The 27,944-nt window shown below is 42.4% G+C and overlaps 1 protein-coding gene across 1 annotated transcript in view; it reads left to right on the top strand.

Moving 5' to 3' along the window:
• Window positions 1-27,325, top strand: part of ERCC6L (ERCC excision repair 6 like, spindle assembly checkpoint helicase) — a gene marked incomplete at its 3' end in the record, with an annotated part of 50,234 nt that extends 22,909 nt beyond the window's left edge. The window contains exon 2 of the mRNA XM_082681044.1: window positions 23,644-27,325. Within this exon, the coding sequence (XP_082537170.1) occupies window positions 23,644-27,325 (3,682 nt within the window). The remainder of the gene's footprint in view (window positions 1-23,643) is intronic.
• Window positions 27,326-27,944: the final 619 nt, after the last annotated feature.

The following is a 27,944-nucleotide window of genomic DNA, read 5'->3' as shown; positions in this document are numbered from 1 at the left end:
GTTAGCAGTTGCCTTATGTACTGAGGTTCTCCTGTGTTGGGTGCATATATATTTATAATTGTTATATCTTTTTCTTGGATTGATCTCTTGATCATTATGTAGTGTCCTTCCTTGTCTCTTGTAACATTCTTTATTTTAAAGTCTATTTTATCTGATATGAGTATTGATACTCCGGCTTTCTTTTGATTTCCATTTGCATGGAATATCTTTTTCCATCCCCTCCCTTTCAGTCTGTATGTGTCCCTAGGTCTGAAGTGGGTCTCTTGTAGACAGCATATATATGGGTCTTGTTTTTGTATCCATTCAGTGAGCCTGTGTCTTTTGTTTGGAGCATTTAATCCATTTAAAGTAATTATCGATATGTATGTTCCTATGACCATTTTCTTAATTGTTTTGGGTTTGCTTTTTTAGGTCCTTTTCTTGTCTTGTGTTTCCCACTTAGAGAAGTTCCTTTAGCATTTGTTGTAGAGCTGGTTTGGTGGTGCTGAATTCTCTTAGCTTTTGCTTGTCTGTAAAGCTTTTGATTTCTCCATCAAATATGAATGAGATCCTTGCCGGGTAGAGTAACCTTGGTTGTAGGTTCTTCCCTTTCATCACTTTAAGTATATCATGCCACTCCCTTCTGGCTTGTAGAGTTTCTGCTGAGAAAGCAGCTGTTAACCTTATGGGAGTTCCCTTGTATGTTATTTGTGGTTTTTCCCTTGTTGCTTTCAATAATTTTTCTTTGTCTTTAATTTTTGCCAATTTGATTACTGTGTGTCTTGGCGTGTTTCTCCTTGGGTTTATCCTGTATGGGACTCGCTGTGCTTCTTGGACTTGGGTGGCTATTTCCCTTCCCATGTGAGGGAAGTTTTCAACTGTAATCTCTTCAAATATTTTCTCTGGTTCTTTCTCTCTTCTCCTTCTGGGACCACTATAATGCGAATGTTGTTGTGTTTAATGTTGTCCCAGAGGTCTCTTAGGCTGTCTTCATTTCTTTTCATTCTTTTTTCTTTATTCCGTTCCGCAGCAGTGAATTCCACCATTCTGTCTTCCAGGTCACTTATCCGTTCTTCTGCCTCCGTTATTCTGCTATTGATTCCTTCTAGTGTAGTTTTCATTTCAGTTAGTGTATTGTTCATCTCTGTTTGTTTGTTCTTTAATTTTTCAAGGTCTTTATTAAACATTTCTTGCATCTTCTTGATCTTTGCCTCCATTTTTTTCCCAAGGTCCTGGATCATCTTCACTATCATTATTCTGAATTCTTTTTCTGGAAGGTTGCCTATCTCCACTTCATTTAGTTGTGTTTCCGGGGTTTTATCTTGTTCCTTCATCTGGTACAAAGTCCTCTGCCTTTTCATTTTGTCTGTCTTTCTGTGAACGTGGTTTTCGTTCCACAGGCTGCAGGATTGTAGTTTTTCTTGCTTCTGCTGTCTGCCCTCTGGTGGACGAGGCTATCTAAGAGGCTTTTGCAAGTTTCCTGATGGGAGGGACTGTTGGTGGGTAGAGCTGACTGCTGCTCTGGTGGGCAGATCTCTGTAAAACTTTAATCCGCTTGATTGTTGATGGGTGGGGCTGGGTTCCCTCCCTGTTGGTTGGTTGGCCTGAGGCAACCCAACACTTGAGCCTACCTGGGCTCTTTGGTGGGGCTAATGGCAGACTCTGGGAGGGCTCACGCCAAGGAGTACTTCCAGGAACTTTTGCTGCCAGTGTCCTTGTTCCCACGGTCAGCCTCAGCCACCCCTCGCCTCTGCAGGAGACCCTCCAAAACTAGCAGGTAGGTCTGGTTCAGTCTCCCCTGGGGTCACTGCTCCTTCCCCTGGGTCCTGATGCGCACACTACTTTGTGTGTGCCCTCCAGGAGTGGAGTCTCTGTTTCCCCCAGTCCTGTCAAAGTTCTGCAATCAAATCCCGCTAGCCTTCAAAGTCTGATTCTCTAGGAATTCCTCCTCCCGTTGCCGGACCCCCAGGTTGGGAAGCCTGATGTGGGGCTCAGAACCTTCACTCCAGTGGGTGGACTTCTGTGGTGTAAGTGTTCTCCAGTCTGTAAGTCACCCACCCAACAGTTATGGGATTTGATTTTACTGTGATTGCGCCCCTCCTACCATCTCATTGTGGCTTCTCCTTTGTCTTTGGATGTGGGGTATCTTTTTTGGTGAGTTCCAGTGTCTTCCTGGTGATGATTGTCCAGCAGCTAGTTGTGATTCTGGTGTTCTCACAAGATGGAGTGAGAGCACATCCTTCTACTCCGCCATCTTGGTTCAGGGCCCTCGCGTGTATCTTTTGGAATTAGTGTTTTCGTTTTTTCCAGATACCCAGGAGTGGAATTGCTGGATCATATGGTATTTCTATTTTTAGTTTTGTAAGGAGCCTCCATACTGTTTCTCACAGTGGCTGCACCAATTTACATCCCCAGCAACAGTGTACAAGGGTTCCCTTTTCTCCACATTCTCTACAACATTTTTTATTTGTAGACTTTTTGAAGATAGCCATTCTAACAGGTGTGATGTGATACCTCATTGTGGTTTTGCATTTCTCTAATAATTAGTGATGTTGAGCATCTTTTCATATGCCTGTTAGCCATCTCTTTGTCTTCTTTGGAAAAATATCTATTCAGGTCTTCTGCCCATTTTTTGATTGGGTGCTCTCACCACTTCTATTCAACATTATAATTTGTTTTGATTCAACACTATAATAGAGGTTCAAGACAGGGCAATTAGGCAAGAAGAAGAAATAAAAGGTATGCAGATTGGAAAGAATGAAGTCAAACGATCTGTATTTGCAGATGACATGATCTTTTTTTAAATTTTTTTTGACATGATCTTTTATATAGAAAACCCTAATGAATCTACAAAAAAAAAAAACTGTAGAGCTAATAAATGAGTTCAGTAAATGCCGCGGACCAGCTGGAGAAAGAGGATCTCACTGCCCAGGGTCAGAAGGGAAGGGGTAAGGATAGCACTGACGAATGGGGTCAGAAGGACCAAGACAACTGATGGTTGCAAGGCAAATTTTATTGTGCTACAGTTGTAGATTATATAGACTAGAAAAGGGAAGGTTGCCAGACGGTGGTTTACATTATCTAATGACTGTCTCGGCTCAAGGTTAACTTCGCTGGGAGAAAACCCATAAACTCAGAATCATCAAAAATAACCTGCATGTGCAGGGGGGAGACAGCTTTGCTTATCTCATTTTACATTCTTTCTGATCTCTGTCCCATGGAATGGAACAAGGAGGGTAACAAGTAGGGACAGTCCCTTCGAGCAGCGGCGGCATGCCTGGCACGTCTGCAGCCTGCTCTCATGGCTGACTGCTTCCCACAAGTAAAGTTTTAGGATGCAAAGATTAATATTCAAAATTCAGTTGTATTTATCTACACAGCAATGAAAGAAATTAAGAAAACAATTCCATTTACAATAGTATCACAAAGAATAAAATGTTTAGGAATAAATTTAATCAAGGAAGTGTAAGAGTTGTATACTGAAAACTACATTGTTGAAAGAGGTTCAAGAAAGCCTAATTAAATGGAACGATAGCTAGTGTTCATGGGTTGGAAGAGTTAATATTGTTAAGATGGCAGTACTCCCCAAAGTGATAGACAAATTCGAATGCAATATCAAGCAAAATCCTAGCTGGTTTTTTTTTCCCAGAAACCGACAAGCTAGTATAAAAGCCTTGTGTAAATGCAGAGGACCCAGAATATCCAAAACAATCTTGAAAAATAACAAGTTGGAGGACTCACTGTACCTGATATCAAAGCTTACTACAAAACTACAGTAGTCAGGACACTGTGGTACTTATATAAGTATATAAGTATAGGCATAGAGATCAATGGAATTGAACTGAGAGTCCAGATTCTTCTTTCCTGTAACAACATAAAGCACCCATACTTAAGGCATTTGCTAGGTGTAGGTGATTATGGTTGCTATTGTGTTTTGTTGTCTTGGTTTTTTGTCTGCTCAGCAAGCTTTCACATCCACCTCCTTCTGGTGGTAGAGCTTATCCTTTGGCCACTAGGGTGGGCAAGTAACATTCCTTAACATTTTGTTCTGAAAATAAGACATATATAGGAAAATGTATAAAATGTAAATATTCAATTTAATGAATTATTATTGTAACCACTACCTAGGTCATGGTTTGTTTTTAGATTATATTCTTGTCTTAATGGAAAGTCTTATCTACTTCCCCACTGAGGTGGCCTGAAGGTGAACTGAAGGCAGACTTGAGGGTTCAGGACTTTTTTCCAAACAACCCTAGGTTTATTCAGATTCTGGATTAATTGCTTGCTTGAAGCCCCTGAGTTTTGCACTCCAGTGCATTGGTTAACCAGATAACCTTGGGCTGGAAGATTGGGGGCTGGAGGCACCAAAGTTCATTTCTACCATAAAAGAACTTTAAAAAAATCTATTTATTTATTTATTTGGCTGCGCCAGGTCTTAGTTGCGGCTTGCCGGCTCCTTAGTTGCAGCACGTGGTCTCCTTAGTTGCGGCAGGCAGGCTCCTTAGTTGTGGCATGCAAACTCTTAGTTGTAGCCTGCATGTAGGATCTAGTTCCCTGACCAGGGATCAAACCCAGGCCCCCTGCATTGGGAGTGTGGAGTCTTATCCACTGAGCCACCAGGGAAGTCCCCATAAAAGAACTTAATATTGTTCCTGGAGAATTTTTCATTTTTAGTTAGACTTTATCTCAAAGGGCCAGTCAGGATGTTAGCCACCAAATACTCCCCCAAATAATGAAACTAGTTTTTTTTTTTTTTTTTTTTTTTTTTGCGGTACATGGGCCTCTCACTGTTGTGGCCTTTCCTGTTGCGGAGCACAGGCTCTGGACGCGCAGGCTCAGCGGCCATGGCTCACGGGCCCAGCCGCTCCGCGGCATGTGGGATCTTCCCGGACTGGGGCACGAACCCGTGTCCCCTGCATCGGCAGGCGGACTCCCAACCACTGCGCCACCAGGGAAGCCCATGAAACTAGTTTTCCTGATGAGGAGCATTAGCTGGTATGATCCATCTGGATGCCAAAGCACATCCTCTATGCCAGAATAAAAGATAATTTTGGTTTTGGCATAATTATTAATTAGCTGCTTTTTCTGGAGTAATTAGAAGCAGGTTCAGCTGCTTTCTAAGGGCATGTAAGATGATACTATCTTCCTATTTATTCTGGTAGGAGAGTATTTGCCCAATTCAACCAAAATTTTCAGGTCTTAAATTACAAAGGAGGTGGACTAGATCCATGTCTGCCTTTACTCACTTTAAAATAGGCCTTGCTCTTCCTGCCTGTTTATATTCTCTTTGTGACAGGATACAAAGGACCTGAAAGAACACTGGGAACCTTGGATCTCTTTTGGGCCGTATGGTTTGGTCCAGATAGTTCTTGTCTGGAATCCCAAGCCAGTGACACAGATAATAAATGCTACAGAAACCCTTACACTGTTTTAAGTGATAGGAGAAACAGAGTACTTATATGGACAGTGTTAAGACCCAAATCAGACCTTGTGGTGGGGTTCTATCCCGAGAGCCCTAGGCTTACCATTTTTGGGGTGGGGGCAGGCGAAAGCATTTGGAGAAGGGATACAACCAAAGTTGATGGTACTTTTTCTTTCTGAGATAAACCAGAAGTCATGAACTGGTAGCCCATGAGCCATGTTCACAGATAAGTTTTATTTGTCCTGCCCAGTGCTTTTAAAATGTATGCACTAGTTACCATTTAAAACTCAGGAGAATTCATGTAAAAATCAGAATTTCCAACTGTTTTTCAACCATCAGAAGATATTGGCAACTCTGGGTTCTTACTTCTGTGCTTCAATTACGATCTGGAGATGAATAGCAGCGTGCCCCCTTTACGTGGGGCACTGCCCCAGTGTTGCTTTTCATACAGCAGCTTCACTTGTTTCTTTTACTTGCCTTATCCCTGTAAGTCTTTGCTTTATGACCTCTATACTTTGGGTGTATTTGGCAAGGACCAAACCTGAAGAGTTAAAATAGAATTCTGTAAGATTTGAGGCCCCCTGCTCTTCATCCCTGAGTTCCCCTCTTGAATGCTCTAATAGCCCTCTATACTTTTCCTTCATAGCTACAGTTTGTAGCTAGTTATTTATGTGATTCTTTGGTAAATGTCAGTCTCCTGTACTATGAGCTGCACAAAGGCAGAGACCTGTTTTGCTCTTAGGTATATCTCCAGCATTTAGCACAATGCTTGACATGTGATAAATGCTTAATACATATTTGATGAACAACTGAATGTTTCTTAGCTCATTTTGGTTGGTCAAATGTCCTCCAACCACAGTGGTTACAGTTTCACCAGTGGAGGACCTATAAACATTGGGTGATTATCACAGGAGAATATTCTGAGCGAGAGCTTACTGGGGCATTACTGGGGATTGGTGCCTTCATGCTACCTGTGATTAGAGCTAATTCAGGACCAATTATGTCTCAGGATTTAAGCTTCTGCTGGGCCTTATGGCTAAGCTCAAGTTCCTCCATTAAGATCTGCTAATGTATGGTTAGTGGAAGAAGGTTTCAGAGAGTTGCAAACTCCTGGAAGGACAAAAGACTGCCCATTGTATATGAAAGATGCTTGCTTTCTCTTAACTTTCCGAGTATCTATCCCGATCTCACCATTCCATGCCTTCAGGGAACATTTACCAAATGCCTCCTGTGGACCAGCCCACACTGCTGGTTGCTAAGGATGCAATGATGAAGAAGACACATGTCCTTATAGTCTAGTGTGGAAGAAAGCAAACAGGAAATTTCATATGATAGATATAAATACAGAGGATGTGTCCCTAATCCAGGCTTTGTGTGTGTGTGGGGGGGGGGAGAGAAAGAGAGAGAGAGGGAGAGAGGGAGAGAGGGAGAGGGAGGGAGGGGAGGGGGGAGTTGTCACTTCCTTGGTGACACAGTGGTTAAGAATCCACCTGCCAATACAGGGGACACGGGTTCGAGCCCTGGTCCAGGAAGATCCCACATGCCACGGATCAACTAAGCCTGTGTGCCACAACTACTGAGCCTGCACTCTAGAGCCCGCGTGCCACAACTACTGAGCCCATGTGCCACACTACTGAAGCCCGCGCGCCTAGAGCCCGTGCTCCGCAACAAGAGAAGCCACCACAATGAGAAGCCCGTGCACCGCAAAGAAGAGTAGCTCCCGCTCACGGCAACTAGAGAAAGCCTGCGCATAGCAACAAAGACTCAACACAGCCAAAAATAAATAAATAAAATAAATAAATTTACTTTAAAAAGTATATTATTAAAGGATGAGCGGGAATTAACTAAGCAGTGGGGAAGAAGCTGATGTACGTGGCATACTAGATAGTTTTATGTGTAAAGGTTCAGAAGCAAGAGGAAGCATGGCTGGCCCCTTCAGAGCAGTGTAGGAGTTTAGTATTGCTGGAACACAGTGGAGGTTGGGGGAGTGAAAGCAGATCTTTGGACCTTGATGGTAGGCCAGTGAAAAATATAATATGCAGGCAAGGTGGAATGGTGGATAGAGCAGTAGCTTTGGATTTTTCAGGCTTCAGTTAAAATTCTAGCTCTGCCACTTGCTTTGCTAGCTGGTTAACTTCAGACAATTCATTTGACCATGCCACGCTGAGTCTCAGTTTCCTCATATTATAAAATGGGGATATCTGGGCCTGGGTCAGTTGTTCTGTTCCTTTTCTTAGCCAAATTATTATATCTCCTTCAGATTGCTTTACTTCCCACCTACCCACATCCATCTCCTTAAACAAATGGCAGTTCCTCAAAAAGTTAAACACAGAATTTCCATATGAGCCAACAATTCCACTCTTAGGTATATACCCAATAGAATTGAAAACAGGGACCCAAACAGATACTTGTACACCAGTGTTCGTTGCAGCAGTATTTATAAGAGCCAAAAGGTGGAAACAGCCCAAGTGTCCACCAACAGATGAATGGATAAACAAAATGTTTTTCCATGCAGTGGAGTATTCAGACTTAAAAAGGAGTAAAATTGTGATACATGCTACAATATGGATGAACCCTGAAAACATTATGCTAGGTGAAATAAGCCAGCCACAAAAGGACAAATATTGTATGATTCCACTTGTATAAGATACCTAGAATAGGCAACATAGAGACAGAAAGTATAGAGGTTACCAGGGGCTGGGGGCAGGGAGGGATGGAGAGTTATTGCTTAATCGGTACAGAGTTTATGTTTGGGGTGATGTAAAAGTTTTAGAAATAGATAGTGGTGATGGTTTTACATTATGAATGTAATTAATGCCATTGAAGTACAATTAAAATGGTTAAAATGGCAAATTTTATCTTACATAGATTTTACCACAATAAAAAAATTCCCCAGAAATTTATTCTCTATAGTTCCTGAGTCCAGAAGTCTGAAATCAAGGTGTCAGCAGGGTTAGTTTCTTTTTGGAGGCTGTGAGAGAGAATCTGTTCCATGCCTCTCTTAGCTTCTGGTGGTGCTGGCGATCCTTGGAGTTCCTTGGCATGTAGATGCATTACTCCAGTCTCTGCCTCTGTCTTCTCATGGCATTCTCCACTCTGTCTGTCTCTCTGTGTGCAAATATACCTCTTATAAGGACACCATGTTGGATTAGGGCCCACCCTTATCCAGTATGACTTCATCTTAACTTGATTACATCTGCAAAATACTCTATTTTCCCAAATAAGGTCACATTCACATGTTCCAGGTCAACATGAAATTTGGGGGGATACTATTCAACCCAGTAGGAAGCCACTGCTGTGAATAAAATCTTCTGGGGTAAAGTACATAGAGTCAGAAGGGCAGAAGGGCAATGACAACAAAAAGATCCTTGGAAATATCAATGTTTATATGGGGACAGGCAGAGGGGGAGGAATCCAAGATGCAGACTGAGAAGGAATGGTTAGAGAGGTAGGAAGAAATCCAGGAGAGAGTGTTGTGTGCCACTGTACCCAAGGAGGAGGGAAAAGTTAACGAGGGGGATGATGGTTAGTGGGTTTTTTTGGCCACGCATTACTGGCATGCAGGCTGTTACTTCCCCGACCAGGGATCAAACCCGCACCTCCTGCAGTGGAAGCGTGGAGTCTAAACCACTGGACCACCAGGGAAGTCCCATGGTGGTCAGTGGTTTTATTTATTTTTTATTTTAAAAAACATTTATTTATTTATTATTTGGCTGTGCCAGGTCTTAGTTGCAGCACGCGGGATCTTCGTTGCGGTGTGCGGATCTTTAGTTGCGGCATGTGGGATCTAGTTCCCTGACCAGGGATTGAACCTGGGCCCCCTGTATTCGGAGCTCGGAATCTTAGCCACTGGACCACCAGGGAAGTCCCTCAGTGCTTTTAACTGCAGCAGAAAGGTCAAGAAAGACCAAGAAGTGGCCACTGAGTTTGGCAATATGGAGGTCATTGGTGCCTTTGGTGAAAACAGTTGCATTAGGGTGCTTGGGTAAGAAGCCAAATTGCAGTGTGTTGAGTTATGACTCCCAGTTATGTGTGCCTTTGAAATGAGAGGCAGCAGTCTATGGGCAAAGCAGGCCCCGTTTTTTTTTGACCCACCACCCAGATTCTATTATTAACATTTCACTATATTTGTTTTTATCACATATCTACTGTACCAATCCATCTCATTTTTTGGATGCATTTCAAAGTAAGTTGCAGACATCAGGATATTTCCTCCTGCTTCAGCATACTTACCATTAACTAGATTTCAATATTTTAGGTTTTTTTTTCTTTTGAAGTAAAGTTTACATACCAAGAAATGGACACACCTTAAGTGTACATTTATTGAGTTTTGACAAATGCATACACCTGTGTAACCCAAACCCCTGTCAAGGTATAGAACATTATCATCACCCCAGAAAGTTCCCTTATGCCCCTTCCCAGGCAATCCCCACTCCCACCTTCTACCTCCAGAGGCAACCACTGCTCTGATGTTTTCTACCACAGATTAGTTTTGCCTATTACAGAACTTCACGTAAGTAAAAAAAATCATACTGCTTCTACTTTTATACCTGGCTTCTTTGGCTCAGAATAATGTTTTTGAGATTCATACATGTATGAACTTATGCATGCTTTCATACATATGGTAGTTCATTCTTTTCTGTTATCGAGTAGTATTCTATTATTTGAATATACCACAGATCGATAATTCAAGCTGATGGACAGTTGGGCTGTTTCCATTTTTTGGCTATTAAGAGTAAAGCAAGGGGACTTCCCTGGCAGTCCAGTGGTTAAGACTTCGCCTTCCGAGGTACGGGGTGTGGGTTCAGTCCCTGGTCGGGGAGCTAAGATCCCACATGCCTTGGGGCCAAAAAAACCAAAACATGAAGCAGAAGCAATATTTTAACAAATGCAATAAAGACTTTAAAAATGGTCCACATCAAAAAAAATTTAAAAAAAAAAGAGGGCTTCCCTGGTGGCGCAGTGGTTAAGAATCTGCCTGCCAATGCAGGGGACATGGGTTCGATCCTTGGTCTGGGAAGATCCCACGTGCTGTGGAGCAACTAAGCCCGTGGGCCACAACTACTGAGCCTGTGCTCTAGAGCCCATGAGCCACAACTACTGGGCCCACGTGACACAACTACTGAAGCCCGTGGTCCTAGAGCCCATATGCTGCAAGAAGAGAAGCCACTGCAGTGAGAAGCCCATGCACTGCAATGAAGAGTTGACGGCAACGAAGACCCAATGCAGCCAAAAATAAATAAATTAAAAAAAAATTTTTTTTTAAAGAATAAAGCAGTGTAGGGGGGTTTTGTTTGTTTGTTTGTTTGTTTGTGGTACGCGGGCCTCTCACCGTTGTGGCCCTGCCCCCCCCCGTGGAGCACAGGCTCCGGACGCGCAGGCTCAGCGGCCATGGCTTACGGGCCCAGCCGCTCCGCGGCATGTGGGATCTTCCCAGACTGGGGCACGAACCCGTGTCCCCTGCATCGGCAGGTGGACTCTCAACCACTGCGCCACCAGGGAAGCTTTGTTCATTTGTTTTTTATTCTTAGATGTCCATCTCACAAATGGGGCTAAGCAGGGGAAAGCTAACTATTAAATAGTTAGTAATACTTGCTATTTGACTGAAATGTGGACCATATTCTCTTCTAATTTATCCCAGAGGTTGCTATTTAATAATAAGTTTGTATTTATAAGTTATTATTATAAATTATTTTCCACTTTGGTTAAAATGATCACCCCTGGAAGTAAGGCCAAAAGGTGGCCATCTTCCCAGTCTAGTTCTGTGATGCAGGGGTGTGTGTGTGTGTGTGTTTTGGTTGCGTTGGGTCTTCATTGCTGCACGCGGGCTTTCTCTAGTTGTGGTGAGCGGGGGCTACTCTTCGTTGCGGTGCACGGGCTTCTCATTGCGGTGGCTTCTCTTGTGGAACATGGGCCTAGGCGTGTGGGCTTCAGTAGTTGCAGCACGCAGGCTCAGTAGTTGCAGCATGCAGGCTCTAGAGCGCAGGCTCAGTAGTTGTAGTGCACAGGCTTAGTTGCTCTGTGGCATGTGGGATCTTCCTGGACCAGGGCTCGAACCCGTGTCCCCTGCATTGGCAGGCAGATTCTTTTTTTTTTTTTTTTTTTGCGGTATGTGGGCCTCTCACTGTTGTGGCCTCTCCCGTTGCGGAGCACAGGCTCCGGACGCGCAGGCTCAGCAGCCATGGCTCACGGGCCCAGCTGCTCCGCGGCATGTGGGATCTTCCCGGACCGGGGCATGAACCCGCGTCCCCTGCATCGGCAGGCGGACTCTCAACCACTGCGCCACCAGGGAAGCCCGGCAGGCAGATTCTTAACCACTCTACCACCAGGGAAGTCCTAGTGATCCAGGTTTTGATGGACCAGTTTCCAATACTGGCATTCAGGTCATCTGCAGTGTTTTTTTTTAATATTTATTTATTTATTTGTTTGTTTGTGCCAGGTCTTAGTTGTGGCAGGTGGGCTCCTTAGTTGTGGCTCGTGGGCTCCTTAGTTGCGGCTAGCCGGCTCCTTAGTTGCAGCATGTGGGCTCCTTAGTTGAGGTAGGTGGGCTCATTAGTTTTGGCTCACAGGCTCCTTAGCTGTGACTCACTGGCTCCTTAGTCACGGCACGCAGGCTCCTTAGTTGTGGCATGCAAACTCTTAGTTGCGGCATGCATGTGGGATGTAGTTCCCTGACCAGGGAACGAACCCGAGCCCCCTGCATTGGAAGTGTGGAGTCTTAACCACTGCGCTACCAGGGAAGTCCCCATCTGCAGTTTTTATGTCAGCCACACGTGTTTTATTGATTTTGATTGAGAATCAAAAGACTTAACCAATTGTGTATGATGTATCCACATGCGTCTTGAGAAGGGGACTGGATACATAGAGATGTGTCAGTGAGCTCCTTATGAGGGGGCTGGATCAGAATAGGGGAACTGAGTTCTTTTTAAAAAATTTTTATTGGGCTTCCCTGGTGGCGCAGTGGTTGAGAGTCCACCTGCCGATGCAGGGGACACTGGTTCGTGCCCCGGTCCGGTAATATCCTACATGCCGCGGAGCAGCTGGGCTCGTGAGCCATGGCCTCTGAGCCTGTGCGTCTGGAGCCTGTGCTCTGCAATGGGAGAGGTCACAACAGTGAGAGGCCCGCGTACCACACACACACACAAAATTATTGAAATATAGTTGATTTACAATGTTGTGTTAGTTTCAGGTGTACAGCAAGATGATTCAGATATATATATCTGAATTAGATTCTTTTCCATTATAGGTTATGGGAACTGAGTTCTTGTAGGAAGGACAGCGATAACTACTCACATGGACTGAGATTAGCAAGACCAGGCTCCTATACCACTACCAGAGGCCCTGTGGCTGGTGGTCAGGTTAGAAAAGAGCAACTTCTGGTTGCTTTGCAAGTGAAGCTGATAAAGTTTTATTGGGTTGGGGTCTTTGCATTTAGTCCCCTGTCTTGTCACATTCCAGAAGAACATCATAGGGAATGTTCCAAAGGGCCCTCCAGATTAGGGAAAACCTAGTGCCTGGCTCTGCAGTTTAAGCTTGTGTCTTTTCAGCTGCTGATTTGCAAACACTGCTTTGTTTAGCAGGGCTTAGCTTTCTGGCATATAGGTATAGCATGGCTAATTGGTTTCTCCTGGTAGGAAAACTTTGCAGCATCTAAGCCTGGCATTCCCTCTGTGGAGAGGAAATGCTTCGCAAGGTATCAGGCAAGGAATGGAAAGGTGGAAGATGGGATGGGATTGTTGAGATGTTAGTTGGCTGTGGTTGAAGATTTTTGCATCCGGGGAAACAGAAAGTACTTTTGGGCAGAGATGGTTTTAAATGGCCACTTGGGCAGGATTTCTTAAGGCAAAGATCTTTAGGATGGGTTAGGACCCAGGGAATTAGCCGCTGGGCAGTTCTGCCAATGCAAGGGTAGCTTTGCAGGTACAGGACTTGTAGCCTATGTTTAATGGTTGTGTCTTTTTCCTCCAGGAGTTGTTTGTATACAGTCTTTCCATATGTCCTTTAAAGCGTTCCTTAAAGGGAACCATATTCTAGGCATGTAATTTAGGGTACAATCATTAAAATGTAAAGGTTTTTGTTTTGTTGTCCCTTGCTATGGAATTAAAACTCTCTTTTGGGTTGACAGTTTTGCATCTGAATAGTTCTTTAACATGTAAGCATCTTTTTAAAACTATTAAATTTTGGAAAAAGTATTTGAGCCCATGAAGTATTAGCTGAGTTCTGCAGATCATTAGGGATCCTATGCATTATAGATGGACACGTGATTGCAGTGGTAGTAAAAATGACATGTTTTCCTTCCAAGCCCAGGATTGAAGGGTAAGTGGCTAAATCAAACTGTATTAACAGAAAGCATTGTAGTCTTGTAAATAACGAGATATCCAGAGCAGTGCTATAAAAAGCAGATTTCATTTTTTTCCTCCGATTCCATTATAGGGAAAGAATACCATCCTAGGTCCAACTTTGTTGTTGGAGAAGACAGGGTGGAGGGGAAGAGCTGAGATGCAGTATTAGATCTGCTAACTAGAGTGTTCCAGGGACTGGGAAGGTAGTTTGGCTGACAGCAGGGGGGTTTGACCCAGCCAGAAAGTGGTGGTGTCCAACGAATACTGAAAATTCCAGTTGTGGTTCAGGCAGAAGGTTGACAAATGTGGGAGTTCCAGAGGATGGGTAGAAAGAACTCAGTAGTATGATTCTTGGGCTGGTGGTAAGAAGTCTAGGCAGGCAGTTGCCATTTTAGAGGTTGGTGCATGATTATGGGGACTCTGGCCAAAAACTAGGGTTCAGGGGCAGCACTTTTCTCTCTGGGGAGGAGGCCTGGCTGAAGTTAGAAGCCCAGGCCTCATAGGGGTTCAGGATACTGGGTAGATGACCGGTTTGGGAACTTGGAGACAATCTAACAGTAATAAAAAATGACATAGACCAAGGCAGAAGACCAGTTATCCAGGTGAAGACACCCTGGGGGTGGGAAGGGCCAGGACGAAAGGGAGAACACTGAATGGGTTCAGGGTCTGGCTCTCAGGTAGAGGAGCCTAGTGGTCACCACTATGGCATCACGTTCGAGATCGAGTAACGGGGAATGTAGCTTAATTCTAAAGCCCACCAGAGTAGGGGAGGTGGGCAGCTAACCTGCCAGGGTAGGAATGGCAGAGTTTTGTAGCCAGTGGGCTCTTTTCTTCGTTTCTTCATCTTTTCATTCACCTGACTTTTTTTTTTTTTTTTTTTTTTTGCTGTACGTGGGCCTCTCACTATTGTGGTGTCTACTGTTGCGGAGCACAGGCTCCAGACGTGCAGGCTCTGCGGCCATGGCTCACGGGCCTAGCCGCTCCGTGGCATGTGGGATCTTCCCGGACCGGGGCACGAGCCCATGTCCCCTGCATTGGCAGGCGGACTCTCAACCACTGCACCACCAGGGAAGCCCTCAGTCACCTGACTTTAATGAGTGTCTGCTCTAAGACCTGATCCCTACCCCTGTTATCAAGGAGTTCACAGGCAGTACACAAGCAGGCAGATACACAAATGGATAATTTTTTTAAACAAACTTTTAATTTTAGAGTAGTTTTAGATTTACAGGAATATCACAAAAATAGTACAGAGAGTTCCCATATACCCCACACCTAGTTTCCCCTATTGTTAACATCTTACATTCGTTTGGTACATTAATTACAGTTAATAAATCAATACTGATACATTATTATTAACTAAATCCATACTTTATTTGGATTTCCTTAGTTTTTACCTAATGTCCTTTTTCTGTTCCAGCATCCTATCTAAGACACCACATTACATTTAGTCATCTGTCTCTTTAGGTTCTTCTTGCCTGTGACAGTTTCTTAGACTTGCCGTGTTTTTGATGACCTTGACCGTTTTAAAGAGTACTGATCAGGCAGTTTGTAGACTGTTCCCCCAGCTGGGATTTGTCAATGTATTTTCTCATGATTAGACTGGGGTTTTTGGTTTGGGGCAGGGTTGGGGGGAAGACTACAGAGGTAAAGTACCCTTCTCATTAAATCGTACCAAGGGTACGTACTACCCACATGACTTATCACTGTTGATGTTGACTGTAATCACCTGGCTGGGGTACTGTTTGCCAGGTTTCTTCAGTTTATTTTATTTTTTTTGGTTTTTGGTGGGTTTTTTTTTTTTTGGCTGCACTGCATGGCTTGTGGGATCGAACCATGCCCCCTGCAGTGGAAGCTGGAATCCTAACCACTGGACCACCAGGGAATTCCCAGTTTCTTCACTTTAAAGTTACTCTTTCCCCCACTGCACCTTTCCATACTGTACTCTTTGTAAGGATGTTACTACATGCACTCCACAGCTAAGGAGCAGGAATTATGCTCCATCTTCTTGAGGGTGGAGTATCTACATAAATTATTTGAAATTCTTCTGTATGGGAGATTTGTCTTATCTCCTATATGTATTTATTCACTCATTTATATTAGTATGGACTCATGGATATTTATTTTATACTTTGGGTTATAATCCAGTACTACTTTATTTTGTTGCTCAAATTCTTCGAGCTATGACCATTGGGAGCTCTTTCATTTGGCTCCTGTGTCTCTTTGACATACTCCCATCATTGTGGTGTGTTGTTTGTTTTTTTTGTTTGTTTTGAGCACTTCCTTACTTTCTGACAGTACAAGATGCTCCAGGCTCATCTTATAAATTTTTTTTTGAATTTTATTTTACTTTTTATACAGCAGGTTCTTATTAGTTATCTATTTTATACATATTAGTGTATATATGTCAATCCTAATCTCCCAATTCATCCCACCACCACCACACCCTGCCCCTGCCACTTCCCCCCACTTTGGTGTCCATACGTTTGTTCTCTACATCTGTCTCTCTTTCTGCCCTGCAAACCGGTTCATCTGTACTGTTTTTCTAGGTTCCACATATATGCGTTAATATACAATATTTGTTTTTCTCTTTCTGGCTTACTTCACTCTGTATGACAGTCTCTAGATCCATCCACGTCTCTACAAATGACCCAGTTTCGTTCTTTTTTATGGCTGAGTAATATTCCACTGTATATATGTACCACATCTTCTTTATCCATTCATCTGTCAGTGGGCATTTAAGTTGCTTCCATGAGCTGGCTATTGTAAATAGTGCTGCAGTGAGCATTGGGGTGCATGTGTCTTTTTGAATTATAGTTTTCTCTGGGTATATGCCCAGTAGTGGGATTGCTGGGTCATATGGTAATTCTATTTTTAGTTTTTTAAGGAAGCTCCATACTGTTCTCCATAGTGGCTGTATCAATTTACATTCCCACCAACAGTGCAAGAGGGTTCCCTTTTCTCCACACCCTCTCCAGCATTTGTTGTTTGTAGATTTTCTGATGATGCCCATTCCAACTGGTGTGAGGTGATACCTCATTGTAGTTTTGATTTGCATTTCTCTAATAATTAGTGATGTTGAGCAGCTTTTCATGTGCATCTTGGCCATCTGTATGTCTTCTTTGGAGAAATGTCTATTTAGGTCTTCTGCCCAGTTTTTGATTGGGTTGTTTGTTTTTTTAATATTGAGCTGCGTGAGCTGTTTATATATTTTGGAGATTAATCCTTTGTCCATTGATTCATTTGCAAATATTTTCTCCCATTCTGAGCGTTGTCTTTTCATCTTTTTGTATGTAGTTTCCTTTGCTTTGCAAAAGCCTTTAAGTTTCATTAGGTCCCATTTGTTTATTTTTGTTTTTATTTCCATTACTCTAGGAGGTGGATCAAAAAAGATTTTGCTGTGATTTATGTCAAAGAGTGTTCTTCCTGTGTTTTCCTCTAAGAGTTTTATAGTGTCTGGTCTTACATTTAGGTCTCTAATCCATTTTGAGTTTATTTTTGTGTATGGTGTTAGGGAGTGTTCTAATTTCATTAGTTTACGTGTAGCTGTCCAGTTTTCCCAGCACGACTTATTGAAGAGGCTACCTTTTCTCCACTGTATATTCTTGCCTCCTTTATCAAAGATATCAAAGATACAATAGCCAGGAGATGGATACAACCTACGTGTCCATCATCGGATGAATGGATAAAGAAGATGTGGCACATGTATATAATGGAATATTAGCCATAAAAAGAAACGAAATTGAGTTATTTGTAGTGAGGTGGATGGACCTAGAGTCTGTCATACAGAGTGAAGTAAGTCAGAAAGAGAAAGACAAATACCATATGCTAACACATATATATATGGAATCTAAGAAAAAAAAATGTCATGAAGAACCCAGGCTAAGACAGGAATAAAAACACAGACCTACTAGAGAATGGAATTGAGGATATGGGCGGGGGAAGGGTAAGCTGTGACAAAGTGAGAGAGTGGCATGGACATATATACACTACCAAATGTAAAATAGATAGCTAGTGGGAAGCAGCCGCATAGCACGGGGAGATCAGCTCGGTGCTTTGTGACCACCTAGAGGGGTGGGATAGGGAGGGTGGGAGGGAGGGACATGTGAGGGGGAAGGGATATGGGAACATATGTGTGTATGTGACTGATTCACTTTGTTATGAAGCAGAAACTAGCACACCATTGTAAAGCAATTATACTCCAATAAAGATATTAAAAAAACCCCAATGCAGCCATAAATAAATCAATAAATAAATCAATAAATAGATTAATTTAAAAAAAAGAATGAGTTCATTGAGGTAAGGTTGGTGAAAGGAGAGGAGTGTACTCCAGAAAAGATGGGGTGAGCTTACGCTTTAGAGGTCATAACACTGTATAACGGGCATAAGGGGTTAAAATAAAATGTTTGAGGCAGGAGGTGGCAGAAGTTAAGGCAGGGAGGTCAGCAGTTCCTGGCTGTATCAGTCAGGGCTTGGAATGCCAAGCTAAGGAGCTTAAACTTCATTCTGTAGGCCATAGGAAACCACTGAAGATTTTTTTTTTTTTTTGGCTGCTTTGGGTCTTGCTGTGTATGGGCTTTCTCTAGTTGTGGCGAGCGGTGGCTACTTTTCGCTGTGGTGCTCGGGCTTCTCATAGTGGTGGCTTCTCTTGTTGCGGAGCACAGGCCCTAGAGCACACAGGCTTCAGCAGTTGCGGTGCGTAGGCTCAGTAGTTGTGGCTCGTGGGTTGTAGAGTGCAGGCTCAGTAGTTGTGGCGCACGGGGTTAGTTGCTCTGTGGCATGTGGGATCTTCCCGGACCAGGGATCGAATCCGTGTCCCCTGCATTGGCAGGCGGATTCTTAAGCACTGCGCCACCAGGGAAGTCCCAAGATTTTTTTTGTTGTTGTTAACAGCTTTGTTGAGGTATCATTCTCATACCATACATTTCACTGATTTATAATATACAATTTAATAATTTTTAGTATATTCACAGAGTTGTGCACCCATCACCACAGTTAGTTTTAGAACATTTTTATCACCCTGAAAGAAATTCCTTACCCTGTAGCCATCATACGTACCACCCCCAAGTCCATGAATCCCCCAGCACCCCCAGCCCCTGGCAACTACTAATCTACTTTTTCTGTGAATTTGTGTGTTCTGGACATTTCATATAAATGGAATCATAAAATGTGTGGCCTTTCGTGACTGGCTTTTTCTTTTGGATGTATAGTTGATATACAATATGTAAATTACAGATGTATGATATAGTGATTCACAATTTTCAAAGGTTATACTCCATTTATAGTTATTATAAAATATTGGCTATATTCCCTGTGTTGTACAATATATCATTGTAGCTTATTTTATACCTAATAGTTTGTACCTTTTAATCCCCTACCCCTATATTGTCCCTCCCCCATCCCTCTCCCCACTGGTAACCACTAGTGTGTTCTGCATCTGTGAGTGACTGGCTTATTATTTCATGCAGCTAAATGTTTCCACGACTGATTCATGCTGTAGCGTGAATCAGTATTTCATTCCTTTTTATGGCTGCATAATATTCCATTGTGTGGATATACCACATTTTAATCTATTCATCAGTTGATGGACATTTGTGTTATTTCCCCTTTTGGCTTTGTGAATAATATAATACTGCTATGAACATTCATGTACAAGATTTTCTGTGATCAAATGTTTTCATTTCTCTTGAGTATGTACCTGGGAGTAGAATTCCTAAATCACATGGTAACTCTATGTGTAACTTTTTGAGGAACCAACAGACTAATTTCCAAAGCAGCTGCACCATTTTACCTTCCTACCAATAGTGTTATAGAGTTCCAGTTTTTCCACATTGCTCTCAACACTTGGTATTTTCTCTCTGTTTGATTCTAGCCATCCTAATGGGCATGAAGTGGTATCATTGTGATTTTGGTTTGCATTTCCCCTGATGACTAATGATGTTGAGCATCTTTTCATATGGTTATTGGCTATTTGTATATCTTCTTTGGAGAAATGTCTAGTCAGATCCTTTGACCACCTTAATTGGGTTATTTGTCTCTTTTTTTTTTTGGCCATGCTGCGCAGCTTGTGGGATCCTAGTTCCCTGACCAGGGATCGAACTCGGGGCCACAGCACTGAAAGCACTGAGTCCTGGCCACTGGACCACCAGAGAAGTCCCTATTTGTCTTTTAATTATTGAGTTCTTAGAGTTCTTTATATATTCTAGGTACAAATCCTTTATCCAGGTACAAGATTTGCAAGTATTTTCTCTCATTCCTTGGGTTGTCTTTTCACTTTCTTCATGGTATCCTTTGAAGCACAAAAGCTTTTAGCTGTTTTTTAAAAAATATTTATTTATTTATTTGGCTGTACCAGGTCTTAGTTGTGGCATGCAGGCTCTTCAGTTGTGGCATGCATGTGGGATCTAGTTCCCCGACCAGGGATCAACCCGGGTCCCCTGCATTGGGAGCGTGGAGTCCTATCCACTGGACCACCAGGGAAGTCCCCAAGTTTTTAGCTTTTATGAAGCCTAATTTATTTTTCCCTTTGGTTGCTTGTGTGTTTGGCATCATATCTAAGAAACCATTGCCAAATCCAAGGTCATGGAGATTTATACTTATATTTTCTTCTAAGAGTTTTATAGTTTTAGCGCTTATATTTAGGTCTTTGATTCATTTTGAATTAATTTTTGTGTATGGTGTGAGGTTGGGGACTACTTTCATTCTTTTGCACATGGGTATTTAGTTGAAAAGACTATCCTTTTCTCAGTGAATTGTTATGGCACCCTTTCAAAATCTTATCAACTGTAAACCACTGAAGAATTTTAAGCAGAAGAGTGACGATTTCTTTTATGTTTTAAGACAATATCACTGGCTGCTATGTAGAGAATGTATTGGAGGGGCCAAGAGTGGATGTAGGGAGACCAGTGAGTAGGAAGTTGCAGTTATCCAATCCAGAGATGATGGTGACTTGGACCACAGTAGTAGTAGAGATGGGAGAGAAAGACACAGGTTATATTTGTTTTTGTTTGTTTGTTTTTTAACATCTTTATTGGAGTATAATTGCTTTACACTGGTGTGTTAGTTTCTGCTGTATAACAAAGTGAATCAGCTATACATATACATACATCCCCATATCTACTCCCTCTTGCATCTCCCTCCCACCCCTCTAGGTGGACACAAAGTACCGAGCTGATCTCCCTTTGCGATGCAGCTGCTTCCCACTAGCTATCTGTTTTACATTTGGTAGTATATATATGTCCATGCCACTCTCTCACTTCGTCCCAGCTTACCCTTCCCCCTCCCCGTGTCCTCAAGTCCATTCTCTATGTTTGCATCTTTATTCCTGTCCTGCCCCTAGGTTCTTCAGAACCATTTTTTTTTTCTTTTTTGGATTCCATATATATGTGTTAGCATATGGTATTTATTTTTCTCTGACTTACTTCACTCTGTATGACAGTCTCTAGGTCCATCCACCTTGCTACACGTAACTCAATCTCATTTCTTTTTATGGCTGAGTAATATTCCATTGTATATATGTGCCACATCTTTTTTTTTTTTTTTTTTTTTTGCGGTACGCGGGCCTCTCACTGTTGTGGCCTCTCCCGTTGCGGAGCACAGGCTCCGGACGCGCAGGCTCAGCAGCCATGGCTCACGGGCCTAGCCGCTCCTCGGCATGTGGGATCTTCCTGGACCGGGGCACGAACCTGTGTCCCCTGCATCGGCAGGTGGACTCTCAACTACTGCGCCACCAGGGAAGCCCTGCCACATCTTCTTTATCCATTCATCTGTCAATGGATACTTAGTTTGCTTCCATGTCCTGGCTATTGTAAATAGAGCTGCAGTGAACATTGTGGTACATGACTCTTTTTGAATTATGGTTTTCTCAGGGTATATGCCCAGTAGCGGGATTGCTGGGTCATATGGTAGTTCTATTTTTAGTTTTTTAAGGAACCTCCATACTGTTCTCCATAGTGGCTGTATCAATTTACATTCCCACCAACATTACAAGAGGCTTCCCTTTTCTCCACACCCTCTCCAGCATTTATTGTTTGTAGATTTTTTGATGATGGCCATTCTGACTGGTGTGAGGTAATACCTCACTGTAGTTTTGATTTGCATTTCTCTAATGACTAGTGATGTTGAGCATCCTTTCATGTGTTTGTTGGCAATCTGTATATCTTCTTTGGAGAAATGTCTATTTAGGTCTTCGGCCCATTTTTGGATTGGGTTGCTTGTTTTTTTGATATTGAGCTGCATGAGCTGCTTGTATATTTTGGAGATTAATCCTTTGTCAGTTGCTTCATTTGCAAATATTTTCTCCCATTCTGAGGGCTGTCTTTTCATCTTGTTTTTAGTTTCCTTTGCTGTGCAAAAGCTTTTAAGTTTCATCAGGTCCCATTTATTTTTGTTTTTATTTCCATTTCTCTAGGAAGTGGGTCAGAAAGGATCTTGCTGTGATTTATGTTATGGAGTGTTCTGCCTATGTTTTCCTCTAAGAGTTTTATAGTGTCTGGCCTTATAGTTAAGTCTTTAATCTATTTTATTTTTGTGTACAGTGTTAGGGAGTGTTCTAATTTCATTCTTTTACATGTAGTTGTCCAGTTTTCCCAGCACCACTTACTGAAGAGACTGTCTTTTCTCCATTGTATATTCTTGCCTCCTTTATCAAAGATAAGGTGACCATATGTGTGTGGGTTTATCTCTGAGCTTTCTATCCTGTTCCATTGATCTATATTTCTGTTTTGACACAGGTTATATTTGGAAAATAAAGTTAGTAGGGCTTGGGGGACTGTTGGCTAAGGGGTGAGGTGGTTAAAAAGAGGGAGAAGTCAAGGATGACTCATATCTGGTTTGGAGATCAAGGATGATCTTTCTATTTCTAGCTTATATGGCTAAGTGGATGGTAGTGTCATTTATTACCACACAAATGGGGAAGCATGTTTATTTATTTATGCATTCATGCATGCTGCACCAGGTCCCAGTTGTGGCACACAGGATCTTAGTTGTGGCATGCAGCCTTCTTGGTTGCAGCATGCAGACTCTTAGTTGTGGTATCCATGTGGGATCTAGTTCCCCAACCAGGGATCGAACCCGGACCCCCTGCATTGGGAGCACAAAGTCTTAGCCACTGGACCACCAGGGAAGTCCCGAGAAGCACGTTTTAAGAGGGGAAATAATAAGTTTAATTTGGGATTAATTGAATTGGAGGTGCATGTGAAACTTTCAAGTGGAGATGTCCAGAAGGTAATTGGAATATGGGTCTAGACTAGAGCTTGAGGGCAAGCCCTGGGTTGGAGAAAGTGCTTTAGGAGTTATGAGCACATAGGTGGGAGTGGAACCTCTGGGAGATGATGAGGAAAGAGTAAAAGGAGTGAGAAGAGGGCCCAGGACTGAGCCCTTGCGGAGGAAGAATAGGAGCCTAAGAAGGACACAGAGAAGAAAGGGCTAGCGATGGGGGAGGAAACCAGGTGGAATCTACAGGAATCTGGTGGAAGGAGGGAATTGTAAGGAGAGAGTAATCAATAGTGTGAATAGAGGTCCAGAAAAATAAGGTCCGAGAAGTGCCCATGTATCTTCCTGTTTCGATGCTCCCACAATATAGGTTGGTTGGTTTGTTACTGTATGTGCAATAACCTTTCCACATACATTTCCTACAACTAATGCGTGAAGTTGTTACTGGCAGTGTCTGGTGGATATTTGTGTCTTCTTAAGTGGTGCCAGCTTTCATTGGCATCTTCTGTGCTCATCTTTCCCATCCTGAATTGAGGATATTGAAAGCTCAACTGTGGCTTGGATTCCAAAATGGACTCTAAAGTGTTCTTAGACTAAATGTTCAATCCGTTTCCTTTCTTTCTAATCTTCTACCTATCAATCTCTCTCTATATATATCTTTTTTTAAACTTTTTTTTTTTTTTTTTACAGATACGTGAAAGAGGCCAAAGCAGCAACTAAGAATGGAGATCTGGAAGAAGCACTTAAACTTTTCAATTTGGCAAAGGACATTTTTCCCAATGAAAAGGTGATGAGCAGAATCCAAAAACTACAGGAAGCCTTGGAGGAGTTGGCAGAACATGGAGATGATGAATTCACGGATGTGTGCAACTCTGGCCTGCTGCTCTATCGAGAACTGCACAACCAACTATTTGAGTACCAGAAGGAAGGTGTAGCTTTCCTCTATAGCCTGTATAGGGATGGAAGGAGAGGTGGTATTCTGGCAGATGATATGGGATTAGGAAAGACTGTTCAAATCATCGCTTTCCTTTCTGGTATGTTTGATGCTTCACTTGTGAACCATGTGCTACTGATCATGCCAACCAGTCTCATCAGCACGTGGCTAAAAGAATTTGTCAAGTGGACCCCAGGAATGAGAGTCAAAACCTTTCACGGTCCTAGCAAGGATGAACGTACCAGAAACCTCAGTCGGATTCAGCAAAGGAATGGTGTCATTATCACCACATACCAAATGTTAATCAATAATTGGCAGCAACTTTCCAGCTTGAATGGCCAAGAGTTTGTGTGGGACTATGTCATCCTTGATGAAGCACATAAAATAAAAACCTCATCTACCAAGTCAGCAATATGTGCTCGTGCAATTCCTGCCAGTAATCGCATCCTCCTCACAGGAACCCCGATCCAGAATAATTTACAAGAACTGTGGTCCCTGTTTGATTTTGCTTGTCAAGGGTCCCTGCTAGGAACATTAAAAACTTTTAAAATGGAGTACGAAAATCCTATTACTAGAGCAAGAGAGAAGGATGCTACCCCAGGGGAAAAAGCCTTGGGATTTAAAATATCTGAAAACTTAATGGCAATCATAAAGCCCTATTTTCTTAGGAGGACTAAAGAAGAGGTACAGAAGAAAAAGTCAAGCAACCCAGAGGTCCAGCTTAGTGAAAAGAGTCCAGATGTTGGTGTCATATGTGAAATGCCTTCCCTTTCCAGAAAAAATGATTTAATTATTTGGATACGTCTTGTACCTTTACAGGAAGAAATATACAGGAAATTTGTGTCTCTAGATCATATCAAGGAGTTGTTAATGGAGACACGCTCACCTTTGGCTGAGCTAGGTGTCTTAAAGAAGCTCTGTGATCATCCTAGGCTGCTATCTGCACGGGCTTGTGGTTTGCTGAATCTAGGAGCTGTCAAATTCTCTGTTCAAGATGAAATTGAAGGGGAAGATTCCTCAGATGTGGACCATATTGATCAAATAAGTGATGATGCACTGATGGAAGAATCTGGAAAAATGATATTTCTAATGGACCTGCTTAACAGACTGCGAGACGAAGGGCATCAAACTCTGGTGTTTTGCCAGTCAAGACGAATTCTAAACATCATCGAACGCCTGTTAAAGAATAGGCACTTTAAGATATTGAGAATCGATGGAACAGTTACTCATCTTGTGGAACGAGAAAAAAGAATTAGCTTATTCCAGAAAAATAAAGATTACTCTGTTTTTCTGCTTACCACTCAAGTAGGTGGTGTTGGCTTAACACTAACCGCAGCAAGTAGAGTGGTCATCTTTGACCCTAGCTGGAATCCTGCAACTGATGCTCAAGCTGTGGATAGAGTTTACCGAATTGGACAAAAAGAAAATGTTGTAGTTTATAGGCTAATCACTTGTGGAACTGTAGAGGAAAAAATATACAGAAGACAGGTTTTCAAGGACTCATTAATAAGACAAACTACTGGTGATAAGAAGAACCCTTTCCGATATTTTAGTAAACAAGAATTGAGAGAGCTCTTTACAATTGAGGATTTTCAGAACTCTGCAACCCAGATGCAGCTTCAGTCTTTGCATGCTGCTCAGAGGAGATCTGATAAGAAACTAGATGAACATATTGACTTCCTGCACTCTTTGAGGATAGCTGGAATCTCAGACCATGATTTGATGTACACACATGACCTATCTGTTAAAGAAGAGCTTGATGTGATCGAAGACTCTCACTATATTCAGCAAAGGGTTCAGAAAGCTCAATTCCTTGTTGAATCCGAGTCTCAAAATACAGAGTTCTTAATGGAAAGACAAAAAGCTGGAAATGAGGGGATACGGCTGAGAGAACCTGTATTTCTTTCTCAAACAAAGAAGAAATGCCATGAATTAAATAAACCACAGCCTCGGCCTTCACCTCTTCTACCAACTTACCACACCCAGGAAGAAGAAATCAGTCACCAAATGGCAAGTGTAATCATTGAGGATCTGCCCGAAGAGAGTGAAAAACAAGATCTCGCCAGGAGAAAGATGAACGTTACCATCCCACAAGATGGTAGGCACCCGTGTGCAAGTACATTTGATGCTGATTTTGTAGCTACTTTACCCAAGGGGTGTGAAGATGTAGAAGAGATTTGGACTGACTCTGTATCAGGAATGGCTCTCCAAAAAGAGGCATCGCAAGAGGGGCCTATGCGGGAGGCACAGCAAGAAAGCCCTCAGGGAAGTTTCAATTTTTTACCTAGCAAGTCAGTCAGAGCTGATCTTGGGCCAAATCTAGATCAACTAGAGGAGGATGAGATTTTACATCACTGCAATCCCTGGCCTGCTAATCCCGAAATAAAGGAATATCAAAGGCCAGAATCAAATGTATCTGTTATTAAGATAGCTGATGATGACTTAGCAGCAGCCCACAGTGCACTACAGGATGCTCAAGTGAATGAGGCCAAGTTGGAAGAGGAACCTTTAGCATCTTCAGCACAGTATGCATGTGACTTCAATCTTTTCTTGGAAGATTCTGCAGACAATGGACAAAATTTTTCCAGTCAGTCTTTGGAGCATGTGGAGAAAGAAAATAGCTTGTGTGGCTCTGCAGCTAATTCCAGAGCAGAGTCTGTGCATAGCAAAGCATGTCTCAGTGTGGATCTTTCTGAGAAAGATGATGAGCCAGAAGAAGTAGTAGTTAATGTGAAAGTCAGAAGAAAAGCTAGATGTATCGATTCAGACGATGAAGTTGAACATGATACTTTTATTACAGATACTTCAGGCACAAACCCATTCAACACATCTCCCTTCCCGTTTTTATCTGTAAAACAATTTGATGCCTCAACTCCCAAAAATGACATCAGTCCACCTGGAAGGTTCTTTTCACCTAAAATATCTGATAGTTTAAATAAGTCTATAAACTCTAGAAGATCCCTGGCTTCTAGGAGGTCTCTTATTAATGTGGTTTTAGACCATGTGGAGGATATGGAGGAAAGACTTGACAATAGCAGTGAAGCAAAGGTTGCTGAAGATTACCTGGAGGAAGGAGCGGAGGAAAGCAGTGGTGAAGCCCCAGAGCATACAGAAGAAGATCCTTCCAGAGAAACACTGTCTTCAGAAAATAAGTCTAGCTGGTTAAGTACACCTAAGCCTGGTGCTCTGGCTCAGGAGACCTTTCCTGGTGACCCTGAGCCTTTGTCTGGTGGACAGTTGGTTGACTCTCCCCAGGATGAGGCACTGGAGGCTGCAGACGACTATGAGACTCTTGTCTTGCGTGGAAAAGAACTGAAAGAGTGTGGAAAAATACAGGAAGCCTTAGACTGCTTAGTTAAAGCACTTGACATAAAAAGCTCAGATTCTGAAGTCATGCTCATGACTTTACGTTTGTATAAGCAACTTAATAAAACTTGAGAATATAACCTGTTTATTGTATTTTAAAGCAAAACTGAGTATAAGGTAATTTGTTCCCATAATTGGATTCTTTGGGAGCATGAAGCATTCAGGCTTAAGGTGAGAGAAGTCAAAAAGGGAGTTTTTGTTTCCAACTTTGTTTTGTAAATTTTGCCTTTACCACCTGCTCCTGCTTTCTCCTATACATATATTCTGGTATTCTGAGCACGAGGTTAATATTTCTTTACTCAAATATTCTTGTATTTTTCTTTTAGGCATACTCTATAAACGTAATAGAACTGTGTTATTTCTAGAGAAATTTTTGTAACATTACTCTGGCCATTTTAAATTTTATTCTGAAAATGATCAATTTTATATATCACAGTTCAGATAATATTAAAGTTACTTTTCATTTACTTTCTTTCACTGAGATGATTGATATTGGCAAATGCATATAAAAATTCGTTTAGGCAGAAGTTTGTCGTTAGTATTCCAGATCTAAGACCCACTTAACATGCTATTGTAGGCTCTCGGTTCACTATAGCCGAAGACTAGGATAAGCTACCTGGTGCTGGGCTTCTTTATCACAGGTACCCTACCCTGGAGTCCCTTTGCCTACCATTTGGCCATCCTTTACTCA

This window comes from Grampus griseus, assembly GCF_964374135.1.
Source record: "Grampus griseus genome assembly, chromosome: X".
NCBI lineage: Eukaryota > Metazoa > Chordata > Mammalia > Artiodactyla > Delphinidae > Grampus > Grampus griseus.
This window is presented reverse-complemented; position numbering and strand designations above follow the sequence as displayed.